The following is a 26,129-nucleotide window of genomic DNA, read 5'->3' as shown; positions in this document are numbered from 1 at the left end:
CGTGAAACTGAACCCAAACGTATGAAGCAGATCAATCAGTGAGAAGGACTCTAAACAAATATTTATTGAACGTTTGAAACAATGGAGAGTAGATAGACTCAAGCTTACGACCTGCATTGGATTACCAATAATATCAATAGCTTTAGTTGGTGGGCAAAATGTCACATCCATGTTAAACTAAATTATGCATTTTATGACGGATGGGCATTGTTCATACATATATTCGATCCTTTCCTAGGTGGTTACATAGTCATATTCTTGAGATGATATTAGCACATGTTTTAAGTTGGAATCATGTATCTGTCCCATGAGTTGGAATCAAGTTTCTCTTTTCAGTGTCTAAATAAAAATATTATTAATGTGGTATTTGTTCGAGTTTAACCGATTTGCTCCTGAGAGTAACGTTAAAACTTATATCGAGTTAACCCTAAAAGCTCAAATGATACTTTGTGCATATGAGGTGACTCCACTGTCCTACATCATTTCAAAAGGTGGTGTGAGATTGCCAAAGTATGCCCAAACCTGAGTCATGAAAGCCAAAAGAGAATGAGATTTACACTCAAAGAAAGGAGAAAAAGGGAGGGAGGAAGGTGGTGGAAAGCTAGATCTGATGAAGAAAGACCCAAATGGTAGGTAGATTTTTCTACCCAAAGTGCCATCATGGTTGATGAAACGGGTACGTAACCCCTCGACCTCCATGCTCCAAACATTATAGTAGGAATGATGGTCTCACGGATTGAGTGTTGGGAAGGACGCAATCCACATCCGACTTGATAGAAGTAACGGATGACAAGTCCGCTAAATATGAACAAAGGAAAAATGGGTACCTCCAGTTTTGACTGAATACTACCCCTCTCTTCACTTTACAGCGACGCATTTTTCCAAGCTATTTATATATATAAAGCTAAATGTAAATCCAAGTGCATGATGAGTAACGGGTAGATATAAGATTTAAGCTCGCCTCTTGCATAGTATTTTATTTGGGTGATTAATAATCTCTGAAAGGGTACGATTGCGTTTCTCGTAAACCAAATTGATTCCTCCTCAACTCCTTCGGTAGCTATAGCAGGAATACGAGCACCATCTCCTCACGTTGTTCCATGGAAAGCTTACATTTCCCATGCGAAGCAGCAGCGAGGGAAGAAGGTTGGCAAAGCACAGCGATAATGATCTTGAAACCCTTTAATTTGCGAGTCCTGTCAGTAGCTTGCGTTGCTGCCGCACAAAATAAGACATGCATTGGCCAACGAACGTGCACAGATTATTGCCGAGAATGTAGTTCGTCCTTGAATCAAAAGTCTCTATTGTCTGGTCAAATCAAATCACCCAAAGCAATGTCACCAATCTCTGATCGGTCCACAAAACGAGAATGAGATTTGTGATACCACACACCACCAATTTGATGCACAAAAAGATTCTCGAAGAGAAAAAAAAGCTCTGTTCTGTTCTCTAACTGCCGAGAAAGCTCAGGGGTCTAAATTGCCATCTTCATTTCTATCTTGCTGTGAGGGTCATATCCAACGAGCTCAAAATCTGATGCCACAAAGGAATCTATGTCCTTCTTCAGTGGGTTCATCTTCAAAACCTGTTTCCAAAGAGTAGGATGTAGTAGGATCTTTCCTTATTTGATCTGTTAAGAAAACAATTTGTCTGTTGCAATGCTCACCGGAAACGGTTTTGGTTGCTTTTGAAGCTGCTCCTCCAGCGGTCTTACATGAGTGCTATAAACATGAGCATCTCCGATAGCATGGACAAAATCTCCAGGCAAAAGATCTGCAATGTAGAACAAAAATTGACCCGAGACCATTAGAATAGATACACTTTATACAAAAGGACAGCTTCGTGCTACTCCTGCTCATTCAGTCTGACAAGAGTTGGTCTTATTACTGCATGCAAACAATCATGTTGGTTGGAGGTAACAAGACACGACAACCTTGGTCAACATCTAAAATCATCTGGGCCTGACATTAAAAAAAAAAAAACTCTGAATTGAACAAGTAGGTATAGGGGGGAAAAACATATATGATTCCAGTATTAGTTTGAATTATCCTTTTTTTTGTGCTTACCACTCTTAACATGGGGTTCCAAGATTGCTCAACAAAAGAACCATGTAAGTTTATTATAGTAAGAAACAAGGTTCTTAATTTCGAATGATACCGCTCGAACGTACCGGTCCGCCACCGTCCGCCACCAGACCAGTATACGGATCGCCCGCTATCGGGCGGTATCGTCGATTGGGGTTGTTTTCGCCCCGTTATCGTCCTAAATAGAGCAGTGGGCGAGGGAGAAGAAAGAAGAGGGAGAAGAGGAAGAAAGAAAAGGGAGAAGAGAACCTGGAGATTGGCGCTGCTCTCCCTCCTCGTCTGTCGGCAACTTCTCATTCGCGCGGGGAGAAGAATCCTATAAGAGAGGTGACATCGTCTCGACGAAAATAATTTTTTTTTAAATATATATGTATACGTATACATACATACATACATACATACATACATACATACATACATATATATATATATATATATATATATATATATATATATATATATATATATATATATATATATATATATACATATCGAGCGGTATACCGAAATATACAGTTCGGTATACAGTACTGTACCATACCGAGCGAATCTCGAAACCTCGGTACGGTACGAAATTTCGGTAAGAAACAAGAACTATAAGACAAGCCTCAACTAGATAACCACCTGAAAAACTTTACCGTGAATCAGTAATTGGTGGCAGGTTTCAGATAAGAATTGCAACTTGGACAGAAACTAATTGTAAAATTCTGTGACAGGCTTATTATTTGCAGTTAGACAGAAGCTAGTTGGTCCATCATAAAGGAACGACAATAAATTACTAAGCTTAGGCAAAAATTATGGAGCTGTACTGAACTGAGGCTTATTATTTCCTTTTCTATTACATAAAGTGGTGCAAAGATTATACAGAAAGAATTTGAAGAATTTAATACTGATGATACATCTTAACTAATTCAACAGAACACAACCAGATAAGAGTCATCTAGAAGAATACCACCAGGAACATTATTCACAGGTGGTATTAGCGGGGAGAAATGCAGATGAATATAAACTCTTGCTCTTTTATTTTTCTGTTTTACCTAAATTTAATGTTCTCTGCACTTCTGCTTTCACTTTCATGTTTCTTCTCGCACTCTAGATGGTTTTGCAGGCCTACTTGTCTCTTCTGATTTTTTATTGTTGGATTGAGACTGACAATATTACCTTCCCCCTGCCTCTATTTCCCTTCTCCCCCTCCCTTGCTTTTCTTTTTCCCGCCAGTGGTTTTGCTTCTCCATTTTTCACTTTCTTATGCAAGTTCTCTACTCTATTGCTATTCTTTGTTAACTTTCATCATCATATTCTCTGAAAAACATCTATGATCTATAAGCTCTTCATGACAAAATATGGGTCGCACCAACCCTCCATGCTAATCCTCTCATGCCACCGGTGCATATTAATTGCTAGTCAATTCTGAAATTTATAATCATATGTAGCAATTTGCTGAAATCAATGCAGCAGTCCTATATATTTAATGAATGTTTATAGAAAGAAAGGAGCAACCACAGGAAACAGAGACCAAACATTGACACATACATATCTTCATGTAAAGAGAAAGGAAATAAAAGAGTATAAGATAACATACCACAGACTTGAGCAATCATGCATGTTAAAAGGGAATATGATGCAATGTTAAATGGTGCAGCAGTCCTATATATTTAATGAATGTTTATAGAAAGAAAGGAGCAACCACAGGAAACAGAGACCAAACATTGACACATACATATCTTCATGTAAAGAGAAAGGAAATAAAAGAGTATAAGATAACATACCACAGACTTGAGCAATCATGCATGTTAAAAGGGAATATGATGCGATGTTAAATGGCACACCGAGACCCAAGTCTGCGGACCGTTGGTACATTTGGCATGACAGCTCCCCATTCTCCACGTAGAACTGGAAAATCAATTGAAAGAAAGTATTAAAATCACTAATGAGGACAGTTGTTCAATTATGTAACTAGAGCAATTCTGTAGGTAGTGTATATAATAATTTCCGTCACCACTGCAAAGGAATATGAGCATATCTGGCAAATTAACTGATTTTATAATCATGTCATCTTTGGTTCCAATCATGTCAGCAAATTAACAGATATATAATCTAGATTACCGATCTTTGGTTCCAATTTAATTTTTTTAAAAGGAATAACTCCAACTTAAGGATCAGGATGAAAGATAAAGAGTACTTATGTGTGGACACATAATAAGTCTGTGAGACCACATCAATTAATACAAGTAGATGAGGACTTATGAATATGCATAAGCATGTTGGCAGGTACTTGATTAATGCTTCAAATGATTACTCCCAGACAACTAAGTCTGACCACCAAAATGGGGCATTGTACATAACAAATTCAGTAACTGTCAATAGTCAAACGATCACTAACTTGTGCGAACATATGACAAGGAGGAAGAGCCATTTTCTTGAGATCTGAGGGATTCCAAGCTGAAAGAATCATTCGGCGATCATCTGGATCATTCTTAATTTTGTCTATTATGGCTGATAATTGATCAAATCCTTCCCCAGTATAGTCAGCATGCATGTCAGTGTACCTATAGAATATACGCTTTGTTAGAAAAACTAGCAAGAAAATAGATATAAATAATTATGCAGATTTTCAGATCGATATCCTACTCAGCACCAAAGTGCCTCCATTGAAACCCATAAACAGGCCCTAGATCTCCTTCCTCCCTGTGAGTTAAGCCAACACTGAAAACAGAGATATGAAGGTATCATATTTGCAAGGTTGAAAACTTGAGAATTATCTAGGCAAAGTAGCATTACAAATCCATGCCTGTCAAGGTATTCTCTTGATGCATTGCCATCCCATATATGAATGCCTTTTCCCTGCAAAACCTGTGAAGATAAAAGCTCCATTAATAGGAACTATTCAAGGTCAAAAGCGAAAACTACGTTTCTGCATAGCACAGAAGGTAAAAGTAGACTATCAAAACCATGCTACATCAATGGGAACCAACAGTGTTTGAATGGAAAAATTTACAGCAGAAAAAGGATCATAACAACAGAAGGGAACATCTGAAGGATGGTTGAACCAGAGTTAGTTAACAGTAATGCTTGCAGACACCAATTTGCAAACAGAATACTGAGCAGAATGATATTCTAACTAGCTAAAAAGTAAACCTGAAAGGATAAAAGAGTAAATTCATAGCAAAATTTACTATGAAACTAAAATTTTCATGAATGAACCTAAGTAAATTCATGTATAGATTTATATATGCATATAAAAATAAAGTGCAAACGTTTTGTATAATTCATGAGTTCACAAAAACACATATGTTATGCATTATTCAGTCATCTTGAATTAATTCTCAAAATTCCTAAAATGTTCCTAACATCCACTAGTTCATATTGGACTATCAACACCCATTGTTTCATAATAGACATTCTAGTTAGTATCCTGTTGCTAAGTAAATTTCATCTCATATTTCTTTTGCAGGTGTGTTTTGATGAAACAACTTCTTTGGCCTCTAGCTTGTTATCAAAAACTACTTGAACTTGCTACATTACTCAAAATTATATATATTTTCATATTGTCTCTCTTTTGAGTCAAATTCTATTACCCTCAACCAGTAAAAAGTGTTTGTAACAAGAGTTTGCTTTAGAAAGAAAAGAGAGTAGGCCTTAGGGGCCTAGTTAGCTTCATATGCCCTATCTAGGTGCTAGAGTTGTTGCTTGGTCTGAAACTCAAAATGTCAGACATGTAGATGGTGGAAGTGGCCAAATGGTCTAGATGGGTAGTCCAGGCAGCATCTGCGACAACATTACTTCAATGAGGAGTCACTTTTATTTTTTCTCCATGCTCTATTTGTCTTTCACCAGGAGGTAATAGGAAGCAATTTGCCAATGTTAAAGGTCAGCATACACGTAACTTACATCAAACTGATTTTTCTGATCTCCAATCTAGACTCATTTCACCTGATCTTGACATGTACTGCAGCTAATAAACAGATTCTAATTGCTCTGCTCCATCAAGCAAATTAACTCCTTCACTTACTTTCTCTTCCTTTATTACAGTTGCAAATTGTTAACTTACAAAAGATGAAACAATAAAGAGGAAAAATATTGTTGCCTATGTATACGGGTCAAATAGCATGATCAATTTTCTATTTAACAATAAGTTTTATGTACTTTTACTTCATGAACAATAGAACCTAATTTGTTTGGTGCAAGGAATTTTTTATTAAGATAATCCAGATCAAGAATTAAGTTATGGTAGCAATACCATACTAGTGTAAATGTACAAAGATAAGACAAACTCTTCTTGATGCAGTAATTAATTTACAGCACCTTTGCATTTGTTGAACCACTAATAAACCACAAGAGTTCTTCAACGACACCTCGCCAAAAAACTCTCTGAGAGAAAAACATATGCCGATTGTCAATCAGAATCAATAACATATCATCTAGAACAAACAGAAAGGAAAATGCAATTGATTATTTTTTTTACTATTAGTAGAATTGAACACATCATCAAAGAAAAAAAAAATGTTATTTTACTGGTGGTATACGTCTTATCTGTTTTTTTGAACTTTGTGAGGTTTCACATATAGAAATGACAATACAAAACTATTTCAAATTATACAAGAATTCTCTTGGGACAAATTGTGCATTACAAAAATTCCATGCAATATCATTTTGAAGAGGTAATTATTAATAATATTTGCTTTCCCTTAACCAAATCAAAATATTATACAAGTCCAACAGTTGAATTAGTCAATAGTTCAAATTTTGAAACGATAAGCACTGGCATATCCTAAAACAAATTGGAATCAAGGAATGAGTTAGAATGATTAGTACCTTGGTTGTGAGCAATGGAAAAGATCTCCGCAAATTAAACCGCATCTATAGGGTACAACTGGTTAGGATTCTTGTATGGCCCTAAAGGGAATAGAGTATTGGCAGGTGATGTAAAAGAGAATAGATGCAGACAAAATACCTGACAGCCAAATTTAGATAGTGTCCCAGTCCCTGTTCTATCATTCTTTCTAGCACCATTTGCAATGATATCCTTGACAAGCCTAAGATATGCATATTCTTCATGTCTTTCATAAATAAGCTTAGGTAGAAACAGGAACCTCTCAACCTTAAACTTATCTTTGATTGACTTACTATCTACCACTTCCCCATCACGTGTAGCATGAGGCTCAGTACCTGAGCTTTGTACACGAACATATGTCACAAAAGAATATCTAATGCTGTTCTCCAACAATGGAAAGGATGAGTACCATGGCCGAAATACAGAACAATCTACTGGAGGGATGAAAGTATCACATTGGAAGGATGTCTCAATATCTGTTAAATGAATGGCTTCACATCCAGGCGCATTAAGCGCTTCCCTGTAGCAAGGACTGTAAATCAAATGTTCTAGAAAGATACAGAATTCTTTTAATGTGCAAAGAAAAAAAAAATACCTTAGCACCTGACCACCACCTATGACAAACACTCTCTCAATAGACAAACAATAAGGGGTGGCTGCTAGTAGCTCTAAGGCAGAATTCAAGCTTCCACACATAAGGATATTCTCAGCTGTTGCAATATCAAAACTTCCAGAGCGAGTCAGCACGACATTCAATCGACCAGGGAGAGGCCTGTTCCGTGGTGGAATACTTTCCCATGTCTTCCTACCCATTATCACCGCATTCCTCTTTGAGGGATCTGAAGTGGTCATTGTGACTTCCTTAAAAAATTTAAGGTCTGACGGGAGCTTCCAAGGCAGATTCCCATCTTTCCCAATACCCATATCTCGAGTAGCAGCAACAACCACTTGATAGGTCCTTTGAGGATCATGTTGTGCATTACCATTTGAACCATTCTGATAAATGTCAGTAGCCATATGCGCAAGTCTATGAAAATAGGTTCTCCTCGTGACTTTGGCGAAAGCTCCAATCTCTAGTTGACAACTTCCCAGTACATCAAGGCCAAACCAACTAATTCTAGTTAAATAGATGTCACCTGAAGTTGATAATAGGGTTAAGTGCAGAATGATAAGTGCCTTGAGGTAGTTGACGAACATAATAATAATGAGATAAAACATATGCACAAATCAGGAAACAAGAATGGAGAGGATAGAATGAGGTTCACAGTATCAATGCAACATTAATTGTTGAATGCAGAAATTTGGAACCGATTGTACTTAACGTGTCTGTTTTGAGAAAACCCTGAAAGGAAATGCCCCTTGGTGGAACTTCCTGACTGTCAACATCTGAATTGAAAGCTATTCTCAATCAGAAAAACTATGATCGCGAGTCACTAATACCTAACAAAAACTTTAAAACCCACTACTAACTCAACAAAAACTTGGAATAAGCACTGACATGGCAAAGAAAACCCTAAGAGTGACATCAAGCTTGACAATATAATAATACTAAGTTGTAGTAAAAGGTGCCAAGGTGTTCGGCGCTCATCGGAGCGAAGTGAGATGCTTATAAATATTAAAATTTTAAAAATATAATTAAGAAGAAATATGAGCACTAAAATAAAAATGAGAAATTACATGAGTTTTATATCACTTTATATTTCAAATATAACCACCAAAACATCAAATTACATTCATTTAAAGTATCAAAGTACTATATTGTCCAAATATAATAATAAAAATGACAAAATAAAAGAATATTAACCTTTAATATACAACGATTTCCCTCAAGAAAGTCAATGATCATCAGATACGTAGACTATAGACCATTATTAACAATGATTAACATTACATGATTAAAAGAGAAAGAGAACGAAACACTGAAGGAGAAGAGAGGGGGGCATGCTGCTGACTGTTGGTTGGGAGGGCAGCATGTAGCTATCAGGAGGGGGAGGGAAGTGGAGAGAGGGGGAAGGGGGGAGAGGGGTCCTTAAGGGTCGACGGAGGAGTCCGAGGATGGTGAGGGTGGCTGTCGGAGTCGGCGGGGGAGGGAGCGGGGGCAGGGGGCTGCTATGAAGGGGCGAAGAGGGAAGAGAAGGGAAGGGAGGATGGTGACGGGAAAGGAGGGGAGCTGCGACGAAAGGGGGAAGAGGGATCAGGGAAGGGGGGGGCTGCGATGAACGGGGGAAGAGGGAGGAGGGCGAAGGGAATGTGCGGCGAAGGAGGAGGAGGACGAGGGGGAGGAGAAAGTGAGAGGAGAGAGAAACCAGGAGGGAAAGATGCCGCCGCCGTTCGCCGATGGAGTAGAAGACGCAGCAGCAGCCGTTCGCCGAGGGAAACGCCGCAGCAACAAGAGCTCGCCAGAGACTGTTTCGCCGTCGCTGCGTTGGGAGGGAGAAGGGGTTTGGGTGGGTTGAGCGGGAGACCGTCCTCATCTGGTTTAATCGAACCAGAGAGCCAAATTAGCTCGACTCTGGTTCGACTCAGTGTGAGTTGAATCTGGAGGACGATGATGTATGTGAAGCATTTCTCCCCTTTTCTTGTTTTTGACCCAAGAATTTGGACCACAATAACAACGACGATGATGTATATGAAGCATTTGAATCAGAGGTTCCTCTTCTTGCGCTTGTCATTTAAAGATACGAAGAAGAGATCGAAGGGAATCATCCAGAACATACGAAAAACCTGAGGCAGCAGCGGAAGAGGCAAAAGATCAGATTAGGGTTACCTCTTGCTGCCGGGGGAAGAAGCCCAACAGCTTTCCAATTCCTCTCGAGCGTGGACTCCACGAAGAAGAAGAACCACCTTCTTCCTCTGCCCAGTTGCCTCACACACGGCGCGTCGAGCGGAACCGCCAGTTTAGAACACATATATATCGAGAACGCATGTTTGGGCGACTTAGGAAGCGAATCACATGCCGATCGATGCTGTTGGCAATTTGGCATTCAGTCCTTAAGCGTACCGCCCGAGATCACTCCCCTCGCAATCGTTTGATTTTGATTATATAAGGATATCAAATAAACATATATGTAATACTACTGCGGGATATTGTCGACTCATAAATGCTTCTCTCTCTCTCGATTGTTTTCATTCAGCAGCGGCACGCACGCAGTGTCATAATGCTTAGTGATCGAGTAAGCTAAGCAAGATCAATGGATAATAGTCGATGATTGCATCAAAACATGTTATATAGCTTGTCAACCACACGTTCTCACGAAGAACGAGTATAAGAAGGCTTAAAAACCGTGATGAAACAAATCACTTAAATATAAAGATCAACTTATAAACCACCAATGTATTTTACTGAAATATATAACTCACCGATCCAAACGTGCCCAAAACATCACGATCTCGACAAAAATGCAACTACAAACATCAAACCAACTGACATAAATTTCTGTTATTTTTCCCACTTATCTATCTTACCTTCTGTTGCTTGCAACGATACATCAGAGAAACTGAGTTGACGCAATACACCGTGTTGAATGTCTCTGTTGAGAATATGTAACGTGCTTAACTGATAAAACTGTAATGCAATCCAAGTCGTGGATCCAACGAGTGCACAGGCAACCTATCGATGCATTGCAAGCAAATCTTTTGACTGAAGATTACAGCCCATCAAAGAACTTCACGAAATCCTCAATCGTTTCCCCATGCCTAATCTTCACCACAGAGCCATCGTCCACCTACAGAAATGCCGTACTGAGATTAACAATCACAAACCTGCCTATATCTGATGAAGTAATCTAGGAAAGAGGATGTGACAGTTTAACAGTGGGCAAAACTGAACTCATACCCAATATTCTGGAGGTCGCATCTTAAGGTTATAGGTTGAGGCCATGCTCATACAATATGCACCAGCATCGTGAACAACTAAACCAGCTCCCTGAGAATTTTCTTCCATGTCAGCGACAACCAAAAAAGCCAAACTACCACTAAATGATATGAAAAATAGCTAACCTTAGCTGGTGTAGGAAGCTCTCTATCTTTCCCCAGAAAGTCTGCAGACTCACATACAGGCCCCACAACATCGAAGGTTGAAGTTTCAGCATTGGGTAGAGGCGGAGAAACCAGCTCTATGTGCTGAAACATTATGTACAGGAGGCAATTTATCAGCCAGAAAAGAAAGTGTTCCATCTCAAACATCTTTTCTTTTATTATGCAGGTGTGAGACATAATAGTGTCATAAAAAGCTTATCACTTTCTTAAAGTAGGTTTTGTTTACATATTAAGGTTAACTCAGCACAGTGCTAAAGGACTTGTGAAACATATGTACAATGGATAAAAAAGTGTATCTGCAAGTCCAAAACGAATAAGAAAAAAAAAAAGATAAGCCATAAATTAGGTATGAGAAAATCCTCCACAAAACGTGTACACATAAATGTAACATTAAGTTTCTGTTCTCAAAGATATAACTGAATGATGAAAGGTAGTTAGCATAAAACAAAACTTCATCTAGTGACAGATGGATAGAAAAAGGTGCAGTATTAATATTTATTACTGTAATAAAGCCAAAATGCTTGAAGGCTAAAGACATCCAACTGCTTTTCCTCTAAAAGGATGAAAATATAAAAGCTTTGTCAATACAGTACAGCATGTTTCAGACTGAGCAAAGAATGTCTTAAGAATCCTGCCGAGAAGTTTATCAAACCATAAAGAAGGAAATTGATGATGACAGGATAGTACCCCTATTCAGGCATCTTGCATGTATTACCTGGTATGCTCCATAGAGACTCGGTCGGATGAGCTCCGCCATGCTGCCATCAATCACTATAAAATTTTTTGTGCCATTGGTTTTAACACCAGTTACCCTGTTAACTAAGCAGCAAGTATTGGCAATAAGTGATCTTCCAGGTTCAATGATCAGAGTAAGATCCCGAGAAAGTACCAACTCTCTCACCTACAATGATACACTAAAATTAGTAATTGATAAACCAAATGCCCAAAGCCAAGGTCTTGCAGACAGCAAAGGAACTACAATAGAACATAGGATAATGCATTTCAATTAGCAAATAGTACATTTTAGCATCAAGACCAGAATGTTTATAAGTGGACACTCTGGGCCAAGATAGAAAGTAAAAGTTACATGCACAAAGGCAAGATATTAAATTCATAACGGGCTTGATTGCTGTTGAATATGTAAACTAAAAAAGTGACAAGGCACGTTTTAAGAGAGAAACTAAATATGTTTAGCTTACAGTGTTTATGAGATCCAGTGGTGTTGGAAGGACTGCACCAGTATGATGGTAGTCAATTCCTAGACCACCACCAATATTCAAGTACTCCAACTGGAAGCCTTGTGCTCGAATTTGGTCAATGAAATTCACCATTAGAATCGCAGCATCTCTAAATATATCCACCTAAGATAGACAAGGTAAAACCTTAACAACTTAGACCATCAATATATGATTCTTCATGCATGGCATTCATTTGCTAGTCATTCAGATTGATTATAGATCAGATAACATAAGATATTACCTTTCTTTGAAAAGCCAAATGCATCTGACCAGATCTTAGAAGTTTGCTTACAAAGCAAGCTAACCAATGATACTTATTATTTAATTAACTGATTATCTCCAGCCAAAGGGGGGATGAAAGAAAAAAAAAAAGGCACCAGACATGACATGATTACAAAAACAAAAAGAGGGAATCAAGAGATGGCCTAATAATGCAAAAGATGCTGATGCGCCATGTAAATGATATTGACCAAAATCAAATAAAATTCACAGAATGTATGAGAAGCAAAAGTTCAATATCATATGAATTGAGACAGAAAGGCAAGTAATCAGTTCCCAAAAGCCAAGAAAAATTCACAGAACATATGTGAAAAAAGATTATTCAATTTTTACCATTTTCCATTGAAAGAATCATTTTCCATCAATTTAGTGCTTCCAACAAAAAATTGACTAGTTTAAGTCAGTTTTAATTGTTCTGCAGAACACTGGCCAGCTTCAAATCGAATGTAAACTCCTCAATCAACAGGTTAACATATCATCCTTAGTGTTACTCTTGAATCTTGATCTTTGCAAGCGAGAGATTAATTAAAAATATTTAATTTGTTTTGTAAGTGATAGCTTAACAAATGATTTTTTTATATTGAAACTAGTCATTGTTTATAGATGAGAGGGTACCATATGCAAAACTAAAGGATCAGATGTTCACAAGCATATCAGAAAATTATGTACTTCTTCATATCTAACATAATTATGTTCCTTATATTCCATAGTCACTTTTCCTGAGTATAAATCAAAATTTCAAAACCTGACATGAAACTAAAGAATGTTCATAATTGCTGCAACCCTGGACAGCACTAAACTAACATTTGGAGTTTTATGGTTAAGATTTTTATAGGCATGCAAGATAGCTCAAACTTCTGATTTCTTAAACACTCCTAGTGTCAGAGAAATGAATATAACCTTCAGTATTCTTCTTTGTGTTAGTAAGAGATCAAGGAAGATGAGTAGCATAATTAAATATCACAATATAAAATCATAGTAAGTTCAGCACCTTGACGGTAAAAAGTGAACAAAAATGCAACTCTAATTTCATATGACATCCCAATATATATTACCATCAAATATCTCAATATAAGATTCACAGATAAATTGTGCCTCTCAACTGGAACAGAGTAAACTTAACAACCATAGCAGGTGCATGTCCCAATTACAATATTCATTGGTCTCCGTCATGGGCTTTACATGTTCCTCTATTGTAGAGGTACTGCAGCCAGAATCCACTTTCGTTCACATGCTTAAACTGATTTTAATTCAAGTATTTGATGAAAAAAGAAATTTTTACATACAGTACTAACAATGAGAGTGATTAAGTGTGTGTTTGGCTTTGGTCATCAATGGTATTTCTGCAATTCTAAAATAAAACAGTTGCTTTTGTACAAATCTTCAGCGTCAGCTAACATGTTTGAAAGGATTTTTAAGAGTAGTTAAAAAAAGAAATTTAGGAGAATGTGTAAATGAATAATCAAGTACCTTGGTAATAGTTGATCCAAGATGACAGTGGACTCCTACAAGATCGATTTCACTTGAATGTGTCTTGACAGCATCAAGGAACCACTGCAGTTTTTCATTTCGGATACCAAACTTGGAAGTCTTGTTTCCGGTGGCAACATAAGGATGGACCTGCATGAAAATGATAAAGAATCTTTAGGTCCAAAGTAATCCAAGACTATGATACAATAATGCAAATGGAGCAGTTATCTAACTTTAGTATCCAAAGTAGAGATGGACAATCATATTCATGATTAGGATATGTGAGGTCACAGAAAAGTGATTCAAAATGATTCTATACAGCAATGTCAAGGTGCTAGTCCATTTACCTTAAGAAGTATCAGGATGAAACTTAATTCACCCACTTGAACAGGAATGATCAATTAGACTCAATATGTTCCTTAGCTTTTCTATCATGTGTCCCATATACAAAAGATCACAAAGAAACTAATGATTTCATGGATGAATCTGAATACTAACAGCATATATTATTGCACGCGAGTGGCATCTGCAAGGACTGAATGTATTGTGAATACACATGGTGAAGCCTATATTAAGAATCAGATTTAACCATGTCATTTTATTCAGGAGATGATCATAGATTGCTAGATGAAAGCTTCATAATGGTTTGATCATATTCTTAACACCAAAAGGATGAAGAAGCAAGACAGGAATTTGCATATGCTTGCATTTTCCCAGAGACCACTTCAATATCTTAAAGGGATAGAGGCAAACAAAATTGAAAAGAATTGCTTTTATGACAGAGTAGTAAAAGGTACATCTAAAACTCAACAAATCAGAAGTAAAAATAAGGATTGAATGTGCATATTAAAAGAATCAACCACCACAAAAAGCAAATTATATCCAAAAGATTGGTTGGGCAGCATAAAATGAATATACCAACTGAAATATGATACTCCAAGCCACAAATGGTGCATCAATCTGTCAACAGGGCTAAATATTAAGGGAAGATTAGCATGAGCTCATAAGCTCACAGGAAGGTCAGAGAAGGTTTCAAAGATGTGCAGTTACATTTGTTAAATAATATTAGGCATCAAAACTTACAAAGATAAAACCCAGTGTGCGTCTGGGATAACGCTAGCTTACTGGCGCATAAACAACAAATAAACTAAAGTGATACTAACAAGATGACTTTGTAATATCTAATAGAACCAAATGGATTATAACCACCAGACCTGTGGATCTACATCTGGGTTAATCCTGAGCAGAACAGGGACTCTCTTTCCTACGACTCTTGCTGCGGTCACAATGTTTTCCAAGTCAAACTCACTATCCACATTCACAAAAACTCCTTTTTCAGCAGCTAAAACAAGGTCCTCCAACAGCTTCCCATTTCCATTGAATATACACCTGATCTTCAAAATACCAAATAAGAAGATTAAACTTGCATGGATGAATCAACCATCCAATTTGCAAATTGAAAACAGAAGGAAAACATATTCACATAAAGCATAACGAAGTTAACCAAATCCTGCAAATAAAAATTTTAAAGCATGACCCAGCACAATATAAAGCTTGTATATAGCCCTCATCTACAGTATATATCCCACCTGATAAGGATGGTTGCCTACTGAAATACACTCATAGCATAAAAAAGAACCTTACTGATGATATGGTTGCATTACAAACAATGAACAAATTATCATAGCCATACACAAATTACCACTGCATATGAAAACTCCAACTGCCATCCACATTAAAGCCATAAAAAATAACAAAGTTAGGTGGTACATTGTCAACCACATATCAACAGAGCTCACGTGTAAATGACTCCTGTCATCACAGGCATCTGGACAATTTACTGAAAAACCAGCATGGCACATTCCCTGAGGGCCTGAAGCCAGAGTCCCCAAGGAAGAGAGGGGAGAAAAAGCCAAAATATATGCCTTTGTGAAAAACCTGGTTATCAGGGATGTAGCCTTAAGAAGTAAGACACTAGAATTCGATAAAAGTAAAGCAATATATCAAATTATACATTCTTACAACCAAAAACCAGGACTACCAGGATACCACATAGAAACAACCACCAGTTGATTCATACAGTTGCACACACTTACGTCTTCATGACTAACGACATGCACATGATATTACTTCACAGTCTCATTTGCTGTCATTCTCACATTTTGAATCAGCACCAATGGCAAACCTATGTCCCACAAAAATGATCATCTTTCGACCAACTTTCAGCCTGCATTGTGTAATAACAACCTCCTATTCCTCGATGTTCAATCTTTCGTTTCCTTAAAACAACCACAACTGCTAAACTAATTTAATACGTTGAATGAACAGCAACAGGGTCAACATAAGAAACACAAAAGATGAAGCTTCTTGTTCTTTCTTCCACTTCTTCCGATAATGTAAAGAAAATGCAGGTACAAGCGAGTAGGTATCATGTTCACCTGGTGGGATCAAATCCGGCTCGCAAGGCAAGCCTGAGCTCGTTCCCACTGACGAGCACAGCACCGCAACCCAAGCCCTTGAGGTGCTCCAAGATCTTGAGATTGTTATTAGCCTTGATGGCGTACCCAACGACGGACTTCAATCCCTCAAGGGCCGCCTTGTAAGCCTCAAAGTTCCTCGTGATCTGATCCTTACTGTAGAGGTAGAAGGGGCTCCTGTCCACCGCCTCCATGACATCTTCGACGCGGACGCCCTCACAGTAGAGGAACCCATCCTCGCCCTTGGAGAAACAGTGGCGGAAACCCGCCGCCGCTGCGGGGGCAGCAGCAGCAGCAGCAGAGGAGGCCGCGGCAGGGGGGATTCGAGAGGCGCTAGCCTGCAATGTTAGGGTTCTAGAACGGGAGCGAGCCGGGAATCGGGGGAAGCGTTTAGGGTGGAAGGTAGAGGCGTTAGGGATTCGATAGATTTGGGGGGAACCAGATGGGCAGGAGAGGAGTTGAGCCGCCGCCATTGCCCTCGGACAAGCAGAGTAAGCGACCGTGCCGGATGATGGGATGGGTCCATCTGCGTGCACATAAATAGTAGCAAGCAGCAGTGGACTCGAGTCTGCTACTAAACAGCCCTACCGTTGGGTTCATTGCTACAACGACTTCTCTGACGTCGAGCATTCAGTCTCGACGCAATCAAATGATACCAAATTATTTGTTTTGGGATGAGTTCGGATGCCGATCGACGAGTTCTTTGAGCTAAAAAAGAAATCTAATTTGAGATAGATCCAAAGAGACATGATTTAGTTGCAATAGTTGAATAATTCTATGTTCGTCCAAACCGGTGGAATTGGGTTCGTTGACTATTGAAAGAAATCAACGAAGATATCATCAAAGCATTTATAATAGCAACAGAAAGAACGGAGTGGCTTGCATTTAGGCCGACATGCTCTCTCTCTCTCTCTCTCGCGTTCTTCCCCCTCCGCAACACGGAGCGAGCGAGCGACAGAGAGAGAGGGAGAGAGAGCCACAGACCTCGTCAACGCCTTACAAAAATGAGAGCGGCAATGCCTGTCTCCCTCAAACAGCTTGCAATCGCGTTCTTGCCGACGTGAAACTCTCGCCATCCCCTCTCAGCGCAGCGCAGGGTCATTTTAAAACTGCTCAACCCCTTCCTCTTCCCACCTCCCCCCACTCTGAACGCCGAGTCGGTTATCGAGGTAAAACTTCTTCCTCGCCTCCCTAGGCTTCTGCTGCATTCTATTCATCGATCACAAGTTCGTCCGCTTCCCGAATAGTTTTAGGTTCTCTTCCTCGTCCTCTTGTTTCTTTTTTGGAACAGCCGAAGGTCTTCCGAGTATCCTCATTGCGTTTCTCTGATTGTTGCCCCTTTTCGATGCCGAAGAAAACCCACTTGTTACAGTTGAAGAACTTGCAATGATCATGTGTTATGCTATCTTTTTCTGGTGCTTGGTATTATTCTTGGTCGGGGTTCCATTTACTAATGCTTCGAGTTTATACCTTGTATTTCAAATGATTTCTAATATGAGATATTGTTTTACGCAAAATGAAGGGGAAAAATGCGCAAAAAGATCTATCGATTCCTAATGTTGATGTTGCACTCAGAAGCAAAATTCAACTTTTGGCTTTAGATCGCTTTTTTCATCTAACTATGTGCATCTCCAAATGTAATGTGGCATCCTTCCCTCAGAGAGACCTTTACCGTTTGTTGCTGATGATATGTGTATCCCAGGTGATCGGAGAGGAGTGCGTCCTGGTATCCTTGATATGAGTTCTTGATTCTCCACCCCCTTGTTGTCTTTAGCCAGGTCCAGTTTGCAAGCATCAACCATGACCGAAATAATGTCAGGACCACTCGACCAGTTTCCCAAATCTGGTATGCACAAGATATGATCTTTCTCTTGTCTTCAATTTGTAGTTTTAGTAAAAAATTGTTTATGATCATCGGCAAAGAATTAGAAATTGACAATCTAACCGATTACCTCCATCATTGTTGAGATTCAATAAGAAAATTAGACTTTAATAGATTTTCTTTCCACTTATCAACTATCAGCTCAACATTTTTTTCTTGTGAAACAAAGCATTTTGTTTTTCTTAGATAATAGTAGTTCATTCTCTGTTCTGAATATTTGGAATTTGCTACACAATGTGCAAGGTATATGATTAGCCTGCATCAAAGATAAAATGCAGTTTGGAATCAGTGAATTAAGCATATCTAGAGAGATCTATAACCGAAAAAATGTTAGTTTTGTCTTCCCTTTTTCTTTGCTTTAAGAAAGGTCTCTAGGATAGTGGGACACAAAATTATGAAATCATGGTAAAGGGTCAGTCTATTTTTTTGCATCAGGAATCATCCTGGTATTTGTTAATGGTAGTTAATTGTGGATGGCAGAAGAGAAATGTTTGAATAGACAGTCAAAATCCAGTAACATGAAACCATTACAGTAGATTTCCTTTTGGCTGATAGATCTTTCTGTGCATCTGGGAAAATTCTTCGCTGATAGATTTATCATATGTTGGTATCTGTTTTCAGGTCTTGATGGTTTCCATGACGAAAAGCGCGACAGAAAATCTGATGCTGAGATTTCTGAGGATGAGAGGAGAACCAGGATTGAGTCTCTAAAGAAGAAGGCAATCAATGCCTCCACAAAGTTCAGGCATTCTTTGATCAAAAGGGGTAGGAGAAGCAGCAAGGTCATGTCTGTCGCCATTGAGGATGTGCGTGATGCCGAAGAAATGCAGGCTGTTGATGCCTTCCGCCAGATCCTTATTCTGGAAGAGCTGCTTCCTTCTAGGCATGATGATTATCATACGATGCTCAGGTTATTCACTTACACATATTAGTATGAATTGCATATTTTGACATCTAGCTTAACTATGTTTCAAATTCTTTCCTTCATGAGTAACTGGAACTGGCAATTGAAAGCAATTACTTTGGAGGCTAGTCCATTAAGGCTTTTTCTATTTCATGCATGCTGGTATAAGAATGAACCAATTCTGATTTGCATATAGTCTCTGATGCAGATTTCTTAAGGCCAGGAAATTTGACATCGAGAAAACAAAGCAAATGTGGGCAGATATGCTCCAATGGAGGAAGGAATTTGGAGCTGACACAATCTTGGACGTAATATTTTTCTTCTGCTACTAGACAAAATGTTCGACAAGAGTTTGATATTCGTATTTTAGAGAAAGTGAACTTAGCTGATATGACTACTACTTTCCTTCAGTGCTTTCTGCCAATACCATGTCCAAAAATAAAAATTTAAGTATGGAAGACATGAAAGATAAGTGTGTCATACATGTGAAGTATGGAAGCTGGGAACTATTCTGAACTCCAGCATCATGAGAAAAAGGAAACTAGAAGTCATAATTTTGCTCCGAACAGTTCTCAAAATGGAACCTTTTCTAATAGACAGAACTCCAGGAACCTGTAAAGCAACGTTGAACTATCGAGTGCACTCATCAGATTTCTACTTTGTCAATCACTGTTCATTGGTTATCAGACTATATTTCTAAAGAAATCTGTTACTTGTTTACCGTTAATAGTGCTGCCCCATGACTCTCTTTTCCCTCTTTCTATTGTTTATTAGGATTTTGATTTCAAGGAACTTAATGATGTAATGGAATACTACCCACAAGGTCATCATGGAGTAGATAAGGAAGGCAGGCCAGTCTATATTGAAAGGTTGGGTCAAGTTGATGCCAACAAGCTGATGCAAGTCACAACCATGGATCGTTATGTTAAATACCATGTGAAGGAGTTTGAGAGGAGCTTCGTTGTCAAGTTTCCAGCTTGCTCAATTGCAGCAAAACGGCATATTGACCAGAGCACAACTATTATTGATGTTCAAGGAGTGGTACGTATGGCCTCATTTACCTTTTCAAAGCCACCAAAATTCTCCTTTTTTCAAAAAGTAAAAAGAAAAACATGCTTGCAGCCTCTGCATAATAGATCAAGTATACTTCCTATTTATTAGGAAGAATTCTAACTTTTACTTGGTTGTTCCTTTTTCTTTCCTCTAATCTAATAAAATTAGGGGTGTAAGCAATTCACCAAGGCTGCAAGAGAATTAATCAGCCGTATTCAGAAAATTGATGGTGACAATTATCCTGAGGTATCTTCCTCACTTGAGCCACTTGAAGTTCGTACTTCCAATCATCAATGGTATTTACAATGATAATTATTGTAACTGTTTTTCCTATCCCAGACCTTGTGTCGCATGTTCATCATTAATGCAGGCTCAGGCTTTAGGCTGCTTTGGAACACTGTAAAGTCCTTCCTTGATCCGAAGACCACTGCAAAAATCCATGTAAGTTTTCTGTCCCTATACGGAATGCAAACAGTACAAGTACTTGGGTATCTGATGAGGTCTTATTTTCAGGTTCTAGGAAATAAGTACCAAAGCAAATTGCTTGAAGTGATTGATGCAAGGTATCTTTGGTAGCCCAATATTTTCTTTTTCATCTTGCACAATTATAAATTCAATGAACAATGACCAAATCAGCTTTTGAGTAATGAAATAAACTTTCAGCATAAAAATAGTGAAATGAATTAAAAGATTTCCTAATTAATTTATGGGATTTTACAAGTGAATTGCCTGAGTTCCTTGGTGGCACTTGCAACTGTGAAGGAGGCTGTCTTCACTCAGATAAAGGCCCATGGAAGGATCCTGAAATCTTAAAGGTGGTTGTTTGCTCTTCACTTTTGCTCTTAATTTATGCTCAAAATTCTTGTAACCCTTGACATGATTTCTACTCGAAATTTAAAATTAGAACTTTGGCATCATTTAAACATCAATGTGCATACTTGATACATTAACCTAGTAGATGGTTCAAAGTGGTGTGGGAAGCTGTGGATCGCAACATCTGGCTACTGGTACTGAGGAAAAGACGATTTCCGAGGATGAAGTAGTGTATCCAAAGGTGGTAAACTAATCATATTTTCTTCCTATGCTTTGCTTATGAGTTCTTTGTGTTCACTAGAACTTCATGATACTAATTCATGTATCCCCAACATGAAGAAGCAAGACTCTTTCTGCAAGGAAACCATCCTTGCTGTTGATGACATGTATTCTGTTTCTCCCAATATCCTGAGAAGTGTTATAGAGCACCCACATATGTCACCTGTTCGAGAAGAAGAAGACAGTTCAGACTTGCAGGTAATTTCTAGCCAACCATAAGTATTGCAACGTTGAAAGTAGTGTATGCAACTAAAAAGTAATGCTCTTGTTTAATCTTTAATCCGGTTTGACCATATTTCCATTTACTTTATGATTCATTTATCAATTATGTCATTAGAAAAGAATATGTTTATCCATCTTTATTTAGTGACTTAACCTAGAGCAGAAGTAATATCCCTCTTGGATTTAGCAGATGATGTTGATGGTAACTTCTATATGATTGTTCTGATTAACAAGCATGTATGCACTTTATATCATGGAGCAAGTCATTCTTCTGGGTTGTTTATTGCATTGATTTAGAGAGGAAAGCTATGTAAAATGACATCTTTAAGGAAAAGTGGAACTTCATAATGAAAAAGTGAATCTACCTTCTACCAACTCCTTAAAATTATTGGATTCGTCAATTTTTCACTTATTGAGACTTACCTTATATTTCAATAGGAAGTGAAACCCTGAAAGGTTTACTTCTTTCCACTGAAGTATTAAAGATTTCCTAAATTCAGGAATATAAGAAATCAGAAGTCACAAATGGGTTAATTTTGCAGGTTCTTTCATCCTCATAATTTTTAAGTGGTTTGAGTCACTTGCTACTGTGCTAACACTTATTTTTTTAACAAGAATTTATATGTGCAGACTGCTCCTGAGAAATTCCCCACCCCCTACTCCAATGATGATTATGTTCCAATTGTGGACAAGGCTGTGGATGCCAGCTCCAACAAAGTGCCAGATGAAAAGCTTGCCATCCCTAATGGTCCATATCCTCCTTAGCCGATATATCTTTGAAAAGTTTAGGTTTCAATTGATTAAAAGTTCATTGCTATTATGCAATATTATCAATATTTCAATCGTAATCCACCATTATTGCAGGTTCTTATGCTCTATCTGGAACTTACAACGGTCCAGATGGATTCAGCAACCAGATAGTGTCTGGAGTCATGGCCTTTGTCATGGGAATTGTCACCATGATGCGTGTAGGTCGTGCCACGCCAAGGAAGATTGCCAATGCAGATATCAACGATGCAATCCCAATGCTTAAAGGCCAAATGCATCAAAGCCAGTTGCCTGCACCAACTGTCTCAGCTGCTGAATTCTCCTCTGTATTGAAGCGCCTGGGTGAGCTTGAAGAGAAAGTGAGCGTTCTCAGCACGAAGCCTGCAGAGATGGCACCTGAGAAGGAAGAGATGTTGAATGCTGCTGTGATGCGTGTGGATGCTTTGGAGGCAGAGCTTGCAGCAACAAAGAAGGTAACAGCCTCAATTACATTTTTGTTCAAGATTTCAAATTTTGGTCGTTCCATTTGTAAGGACACTATTTAGTGGTTCAACCAAATATCATTGTTGAAACATATGACTGAATATTTTATGATCCATTCAATTTTATTTTATTTGTTTACTTAATGATACCAAAATGGTCAGGTTAGCATGCCGTCTAGTTTACTGGTATCATACTGATTTGGCAGGTCATCGAAACCAATATTAAGCAATATTGTTTAGGGATTGTGTAAATCGTTGGTATTGCTTAGGTACAAGTATTAAATAAAAGTGTTAAACATATTCTGATGTGCTGATACGCGGTGGTTGTAGCTGTAGTTTCAATGCCAAAGAACACCGATAGTGGTTCAAACTGAGTTTGTGCTCTTTGCTACTGATAAAGAGGTATTTTACTCAGATTGTTTGTATTATAGTCTTGTACAGCTTCATAAAATTAGTTTCCGTAGATTATGCTTAACGGCATTCACTTCCAGAAATCTACAAACTCTGATTTTATTACATTTTTCTGTTTGGTAAATATATTCTAACAAGGCTGGGTTTTGAAACTCAGCTCAAAAGGAATTACAACTTTCAGTTGGATTTCATTTTGGTTGGATCCATATGATGTTTGCCTAGACAAATAATCCTAGGATGTGAAGTCAGTTATATAGGATCCTAGAACATTGAAGCAGGTGTTGTTCAGTGCCAATGAAAAATAACCCCTTTGTTTCTGTGAGGGCAAAGGTAAGCATACTACTTGAGCTTTTGTTAGCTTCAGCTGTTTACCGGTTTCTTTTTAGACGAATGACTTAAGCATCTCAATATATCCTCCTTATCATTTTGCAATTCTTGTATGATCAAAGGCTATGTGGCTCTAAAAGCTGCTATGTTTTGCAGGCTCTGGAAGATGCTCTGGTGCAACAGCAGGAGATTCTTGCTTATATTGATAAGAAAAAGAAAAGGAAGAACAAGCTTGTAAGTTGCCTTAGATTTTTTATTTCACTTTTTCAGTCTTTTAAGTTTATTTCCCTTGGAACTGTATGATCGATGATGAGACGTATTCACATATCTTCTCGTCTAGATGACATGCATTGTGTCTTGCAAATACCCAACTAACTTCACCTTCATCCCAATGATGCCTAATGCCGTTACTAGCCCTACGACAGTATAATCTGATTCTGGTTTCTAACGCAATTTTTATTCAAAGATGACATTGGACGATACCTGAATTTTGAAGCTATTAGCTACATTTTTTTCTTTTGCTAAGGACTCTTTCACCTCTCTCTTGATGCACTCTTTTTTCTGACTGCAGAATCCATTTTGCTGGTACTCAAGAGATGGAAAGAAAAAGTCTGGTCGTCTGAATTAAAGCTGTGCATTCGAACCAGGTGGAGATTCTCGTCACCATGTACAATTTATTTTGTTTTGGGCTTGCTAAACTGATCCAAAGCTTGAGTTGACTGTATAAATCACGACTCCGACGATATCACACAGTTGAACCGAGTGTTGCTTGTCATTAACTACCTTGAAACTTAATAAAGGGCATCATTTGCATCTCCTTTTTTCTGTAGTACAGTGATCAACCTCAATGTATCATCGACAGATTATTCGCAGCCTTCCGTAGACACCGATTATTCGCAGTTGCTTTCGTGTGAATTAACTCTGAAGTGCTACATCTATTTTCTTTCTCTCTTGTACATAGAAAACAATTCCTTCTCTTTTGTGTGTGTGGTCGGAATGCATCATGTTAAAGACACCATCCCAATAGCATTGCACACAAATTGCATGATGAGGGGGGCTTGCACACAGTGCGGTACTGCTCGGAGATGAGGCCTGCACTCGACCCAATTTGCAGCGAAGTATCATGATGAGTGCCATCTGACACATGCGACAGTTTTCTATCTGTACTTGATTGTGGATTCATTCACTTCCTTAGGAAGTAGATTGGCGTATATCTGCAACAATGAGATAAGCACGCGCGCTTTGCTATAAGATGTCTTCTCCTGCATTCCCCGAATTCTCTTCTCATGGGGAAATTACTTGAACTGCTCGTGGCGTGGGGGATGAAAAGTTGTGGCTTGCGCCCTTCTTTAGGCATATGCACCACTTTCTGCACCCAACCCACCACCACATAAAGCAGCTTCAGATCATGGAGGGTGAAAGCTGGGGAAGTGGTGGTTGCTAATGCTCAAAGATATGTGGCGGTGGATGGATATCTGGTAATGGCAGTCGAGCAGAGTATTTTCTTTTCCGAGGAAGAAGAAAGAACATCATCACATCACACCACACTTAATATGAGGATGTCATCAGCTGGCGACGTTTGAATCTTGAAACTGATGATTCAAGGAAGTTGGTATGCATATAGTGCTCATTTTATGTGCAGAAAATTTCTTCGTGATGAATGCAGAGGATTTCTCCTCTGAGTTTGGCCAGTTGTCAAGAACAAGTGCCAGATTTCTTCACTGCAGCGGAGATGGTCGAGATAATTAGTAGCTCCAGAATGAAAAAGGAAGAAGAAGCAATAGAGTTTGTAGTGGTGGTGGCGGGCGTGTGAAGTGCTCAGCTCATGCGGTGTTTTTGCCCCATCACAGCTTGTCAGCATCCAGCTTGGGGTTGAGTACGACATCGATCGATGTAGCCAAACACAAATCTATGATACGTAAAAGGTATCCTTGAGATCTGCAACCACCCTCTCTCTCTCTCTCCCTCTCTCACCACCTTATCATCATCATCACTCTTCACAGGCTTTGCCTGCAGCCATCTCCATTTTTTGTTACTGTGCAAGCAGGTGGACTCATTTTCCTTCCATTTTTTGGCTTTCTAATTAATCAATCAACTCGTGCATCAAATTTGCAGAATAAATGCAGATGTGAAGCGAATAAATGTAAAGGAATATATTCGGTCACTCACAAACCAAATCTTTTCCGCAAATACTTTTGTTCATCTTTCTTCCTCCATTAATCTAAGCTCGGATAGGACATGAGAGAAGCATTAGGGTACGCTCTTCCCACACCGCACTAGGTGTTGGCATCCAGTTGCTTCCCCGTCCTCGAAAACGCAGGTGGCTAATTGGTGATGGAGGAATATGCATCTCATCACCTCCATTACGCCACTTGTTCCGGCATGGGTGTGTGTGTCAGGAAATCTGAGGACCACAATCGCCATGTCCATGTCGCACAATCCTCAAACTTGCACAATGTGCTGCAGTTCCTCTCGAAAATGCTCGACTTCCATTGGAAGACCTTTGCATCCTTTTCCTCCTCTTGACATTTCATTTCGGTGTCCCAAGCTTTCTCCCGACTTTATCTT

General features: G+C 38.7%; 3 protein-coding genes across 8 annotated transcripts; 1 reads left to right on the top strand and 2 right to left on the bottom strand.

Moving 5' to 3' along the window:
- Nucleotides 1–1,276: 1,276 nt before the first annotated feature.
- Nucleotides 1,277–9,946, bottom strand: LOC103975558 (putative bifunctional dihydrofolate reductase-thymidylate synthase). Of its 4 annotated transcripts, none has more exons than XM_065140072.1 (12): nt 9,686–9,797; nt 8,241–8,304; nt 7,514–8,054; nt 7,039–7,438; nt 6,900–6,944; nt 6,390–6,455; nt 4,876–4,937; nt 4,716–4,790; nt 4,468–4,633; nt 3,854–3,977; nt 1,667–1,773; nt 1,277–1,585 (listed from the first exon to the last, which is right to left on the bottom strand). In XM_065140072.1, exons 2-12 carry the CDS (start codon nt 8,302–8,304, stop codon nt 1,475–1,477), a joined length of 1,761 nt encoding a protein of 586 aa, XP_064996144.1. In that variant the 5' UTR covers nt 9,686–9,797; the 3' UTR covers nt 1,277–1,474. The 4 variants fall into 4 exon arrangements, with proteins under 4 accessions (XP_064996144.1, XP_064996141.1, XP_064996143.1 ...); XM_065140069.1 differs by lacking the exon at nt 9,686–9,797 and adding an exon at nt 9,225–9,466; XM_065140071.1 differs by lacking the exon at nt 8,241–8,304 and having other exon boundaries at nt 9,686–9,946.
- Nucleotides 9,947–10,219: 273 nt separating this feature from the next.
- On the bottom strand, nt 10,220–16,946 carry LOC135583477 (probable diaminopimelate decarboxylase, chloroplastic). Its single transcript, XM_065140068.1, has 8 exons — nt 16,382–16,946; nt 15,158–15,332; nt 13,944–14,093; nt 12,156–12,317; nt 11,672–11,857; nt 10,918–11,040; nt 10,754–10,843; nt 10,220–10,643 (listed from the first exon to the last, which is right to left on the bottom strand). The coding sequence occupies exons 1-8, from the start codon at nt 16,891–16,893 to the stop codon at nt 10,566–10,568; spliced, it is 1,476 nt and encodes a 491-aa protein (XP_064996140.1). The 5' UTR covers nt 16,894–16,946; the 3' UTR covers nt 10,220–10,565.
- Nucleotides 16,947–17,321: 375 nt separating this feature from the next.
- On the top strand, nt 17,322–24,379 carry LOC103975561 (phosphatidylinositol/phosphatidylcholine transfer protein SFH3). 3 transcript variants are annotated; one of them, XM_065140067.1, is made up of 15 exons: nt 17,322–17,589; nt 18,199–18,266; nt 18,924–19,212; nt 19,415–19,514; nt 19,981–20,247; nt 20,428–20,505; nt 20,599–20,700; nt 20,773–20,822; nt 20,981–21,074; nt 21,218–21,313; nt 21,412–21,549; nt 22,189–22,321; nt 22,438–22,814; nt 23,718–23,795; nt 24,133–24,379. In XM_065140067.1, exons 2-15 carry the CDS (start codon nt 18,221–18,223, stop codon nt 24,187–24,189), a joined length of 1,905 nt encoding a protein of 634 aa, XP_064996139.1. In that variant the 5' UTR covers nt 17,322–17,589; nt 18,199–18,220; the 3' UTR covers nt 24,190–24,379. The 3 variants fall into 3 exon arrangements, with proteins under 3 accessions (XP_064996139.1, XP_009388836.1, XP_018676016.1); XM_009390561.3 differs by having other exon boundaries at nt 18,123–18,266; nt 22,204–22,321; XM_018820471.2 differs by having other exon boundaries at nt 18,123–18,266.
- Nucleotides 24,380–26,129: the final 1,750 nt, after the last annotated feature.

Source organism: Musa acuminata, chromosome BXJ3-2 (assembly GCF_036884655.1).
Source record: "Musa acuminata AAA Group cultivar baxijiao chromosome BXJ3-2, Cavendish_Baxijiao_AAA, whole genome shotgun sequence".
Classification (NCBI taxonomy): domain Eukaryota; kingdom Viridiplantae; phylum Streptophyta; class Magnoliopsida; order Zingiberales; family Musaceae; genus Musa; species Musa acuminata.
The sequence above is the reverse complement of the archived record's forward strand: the minus strand, read 5'-3'. Positions and strand labels throughout refer to the sequence as shown.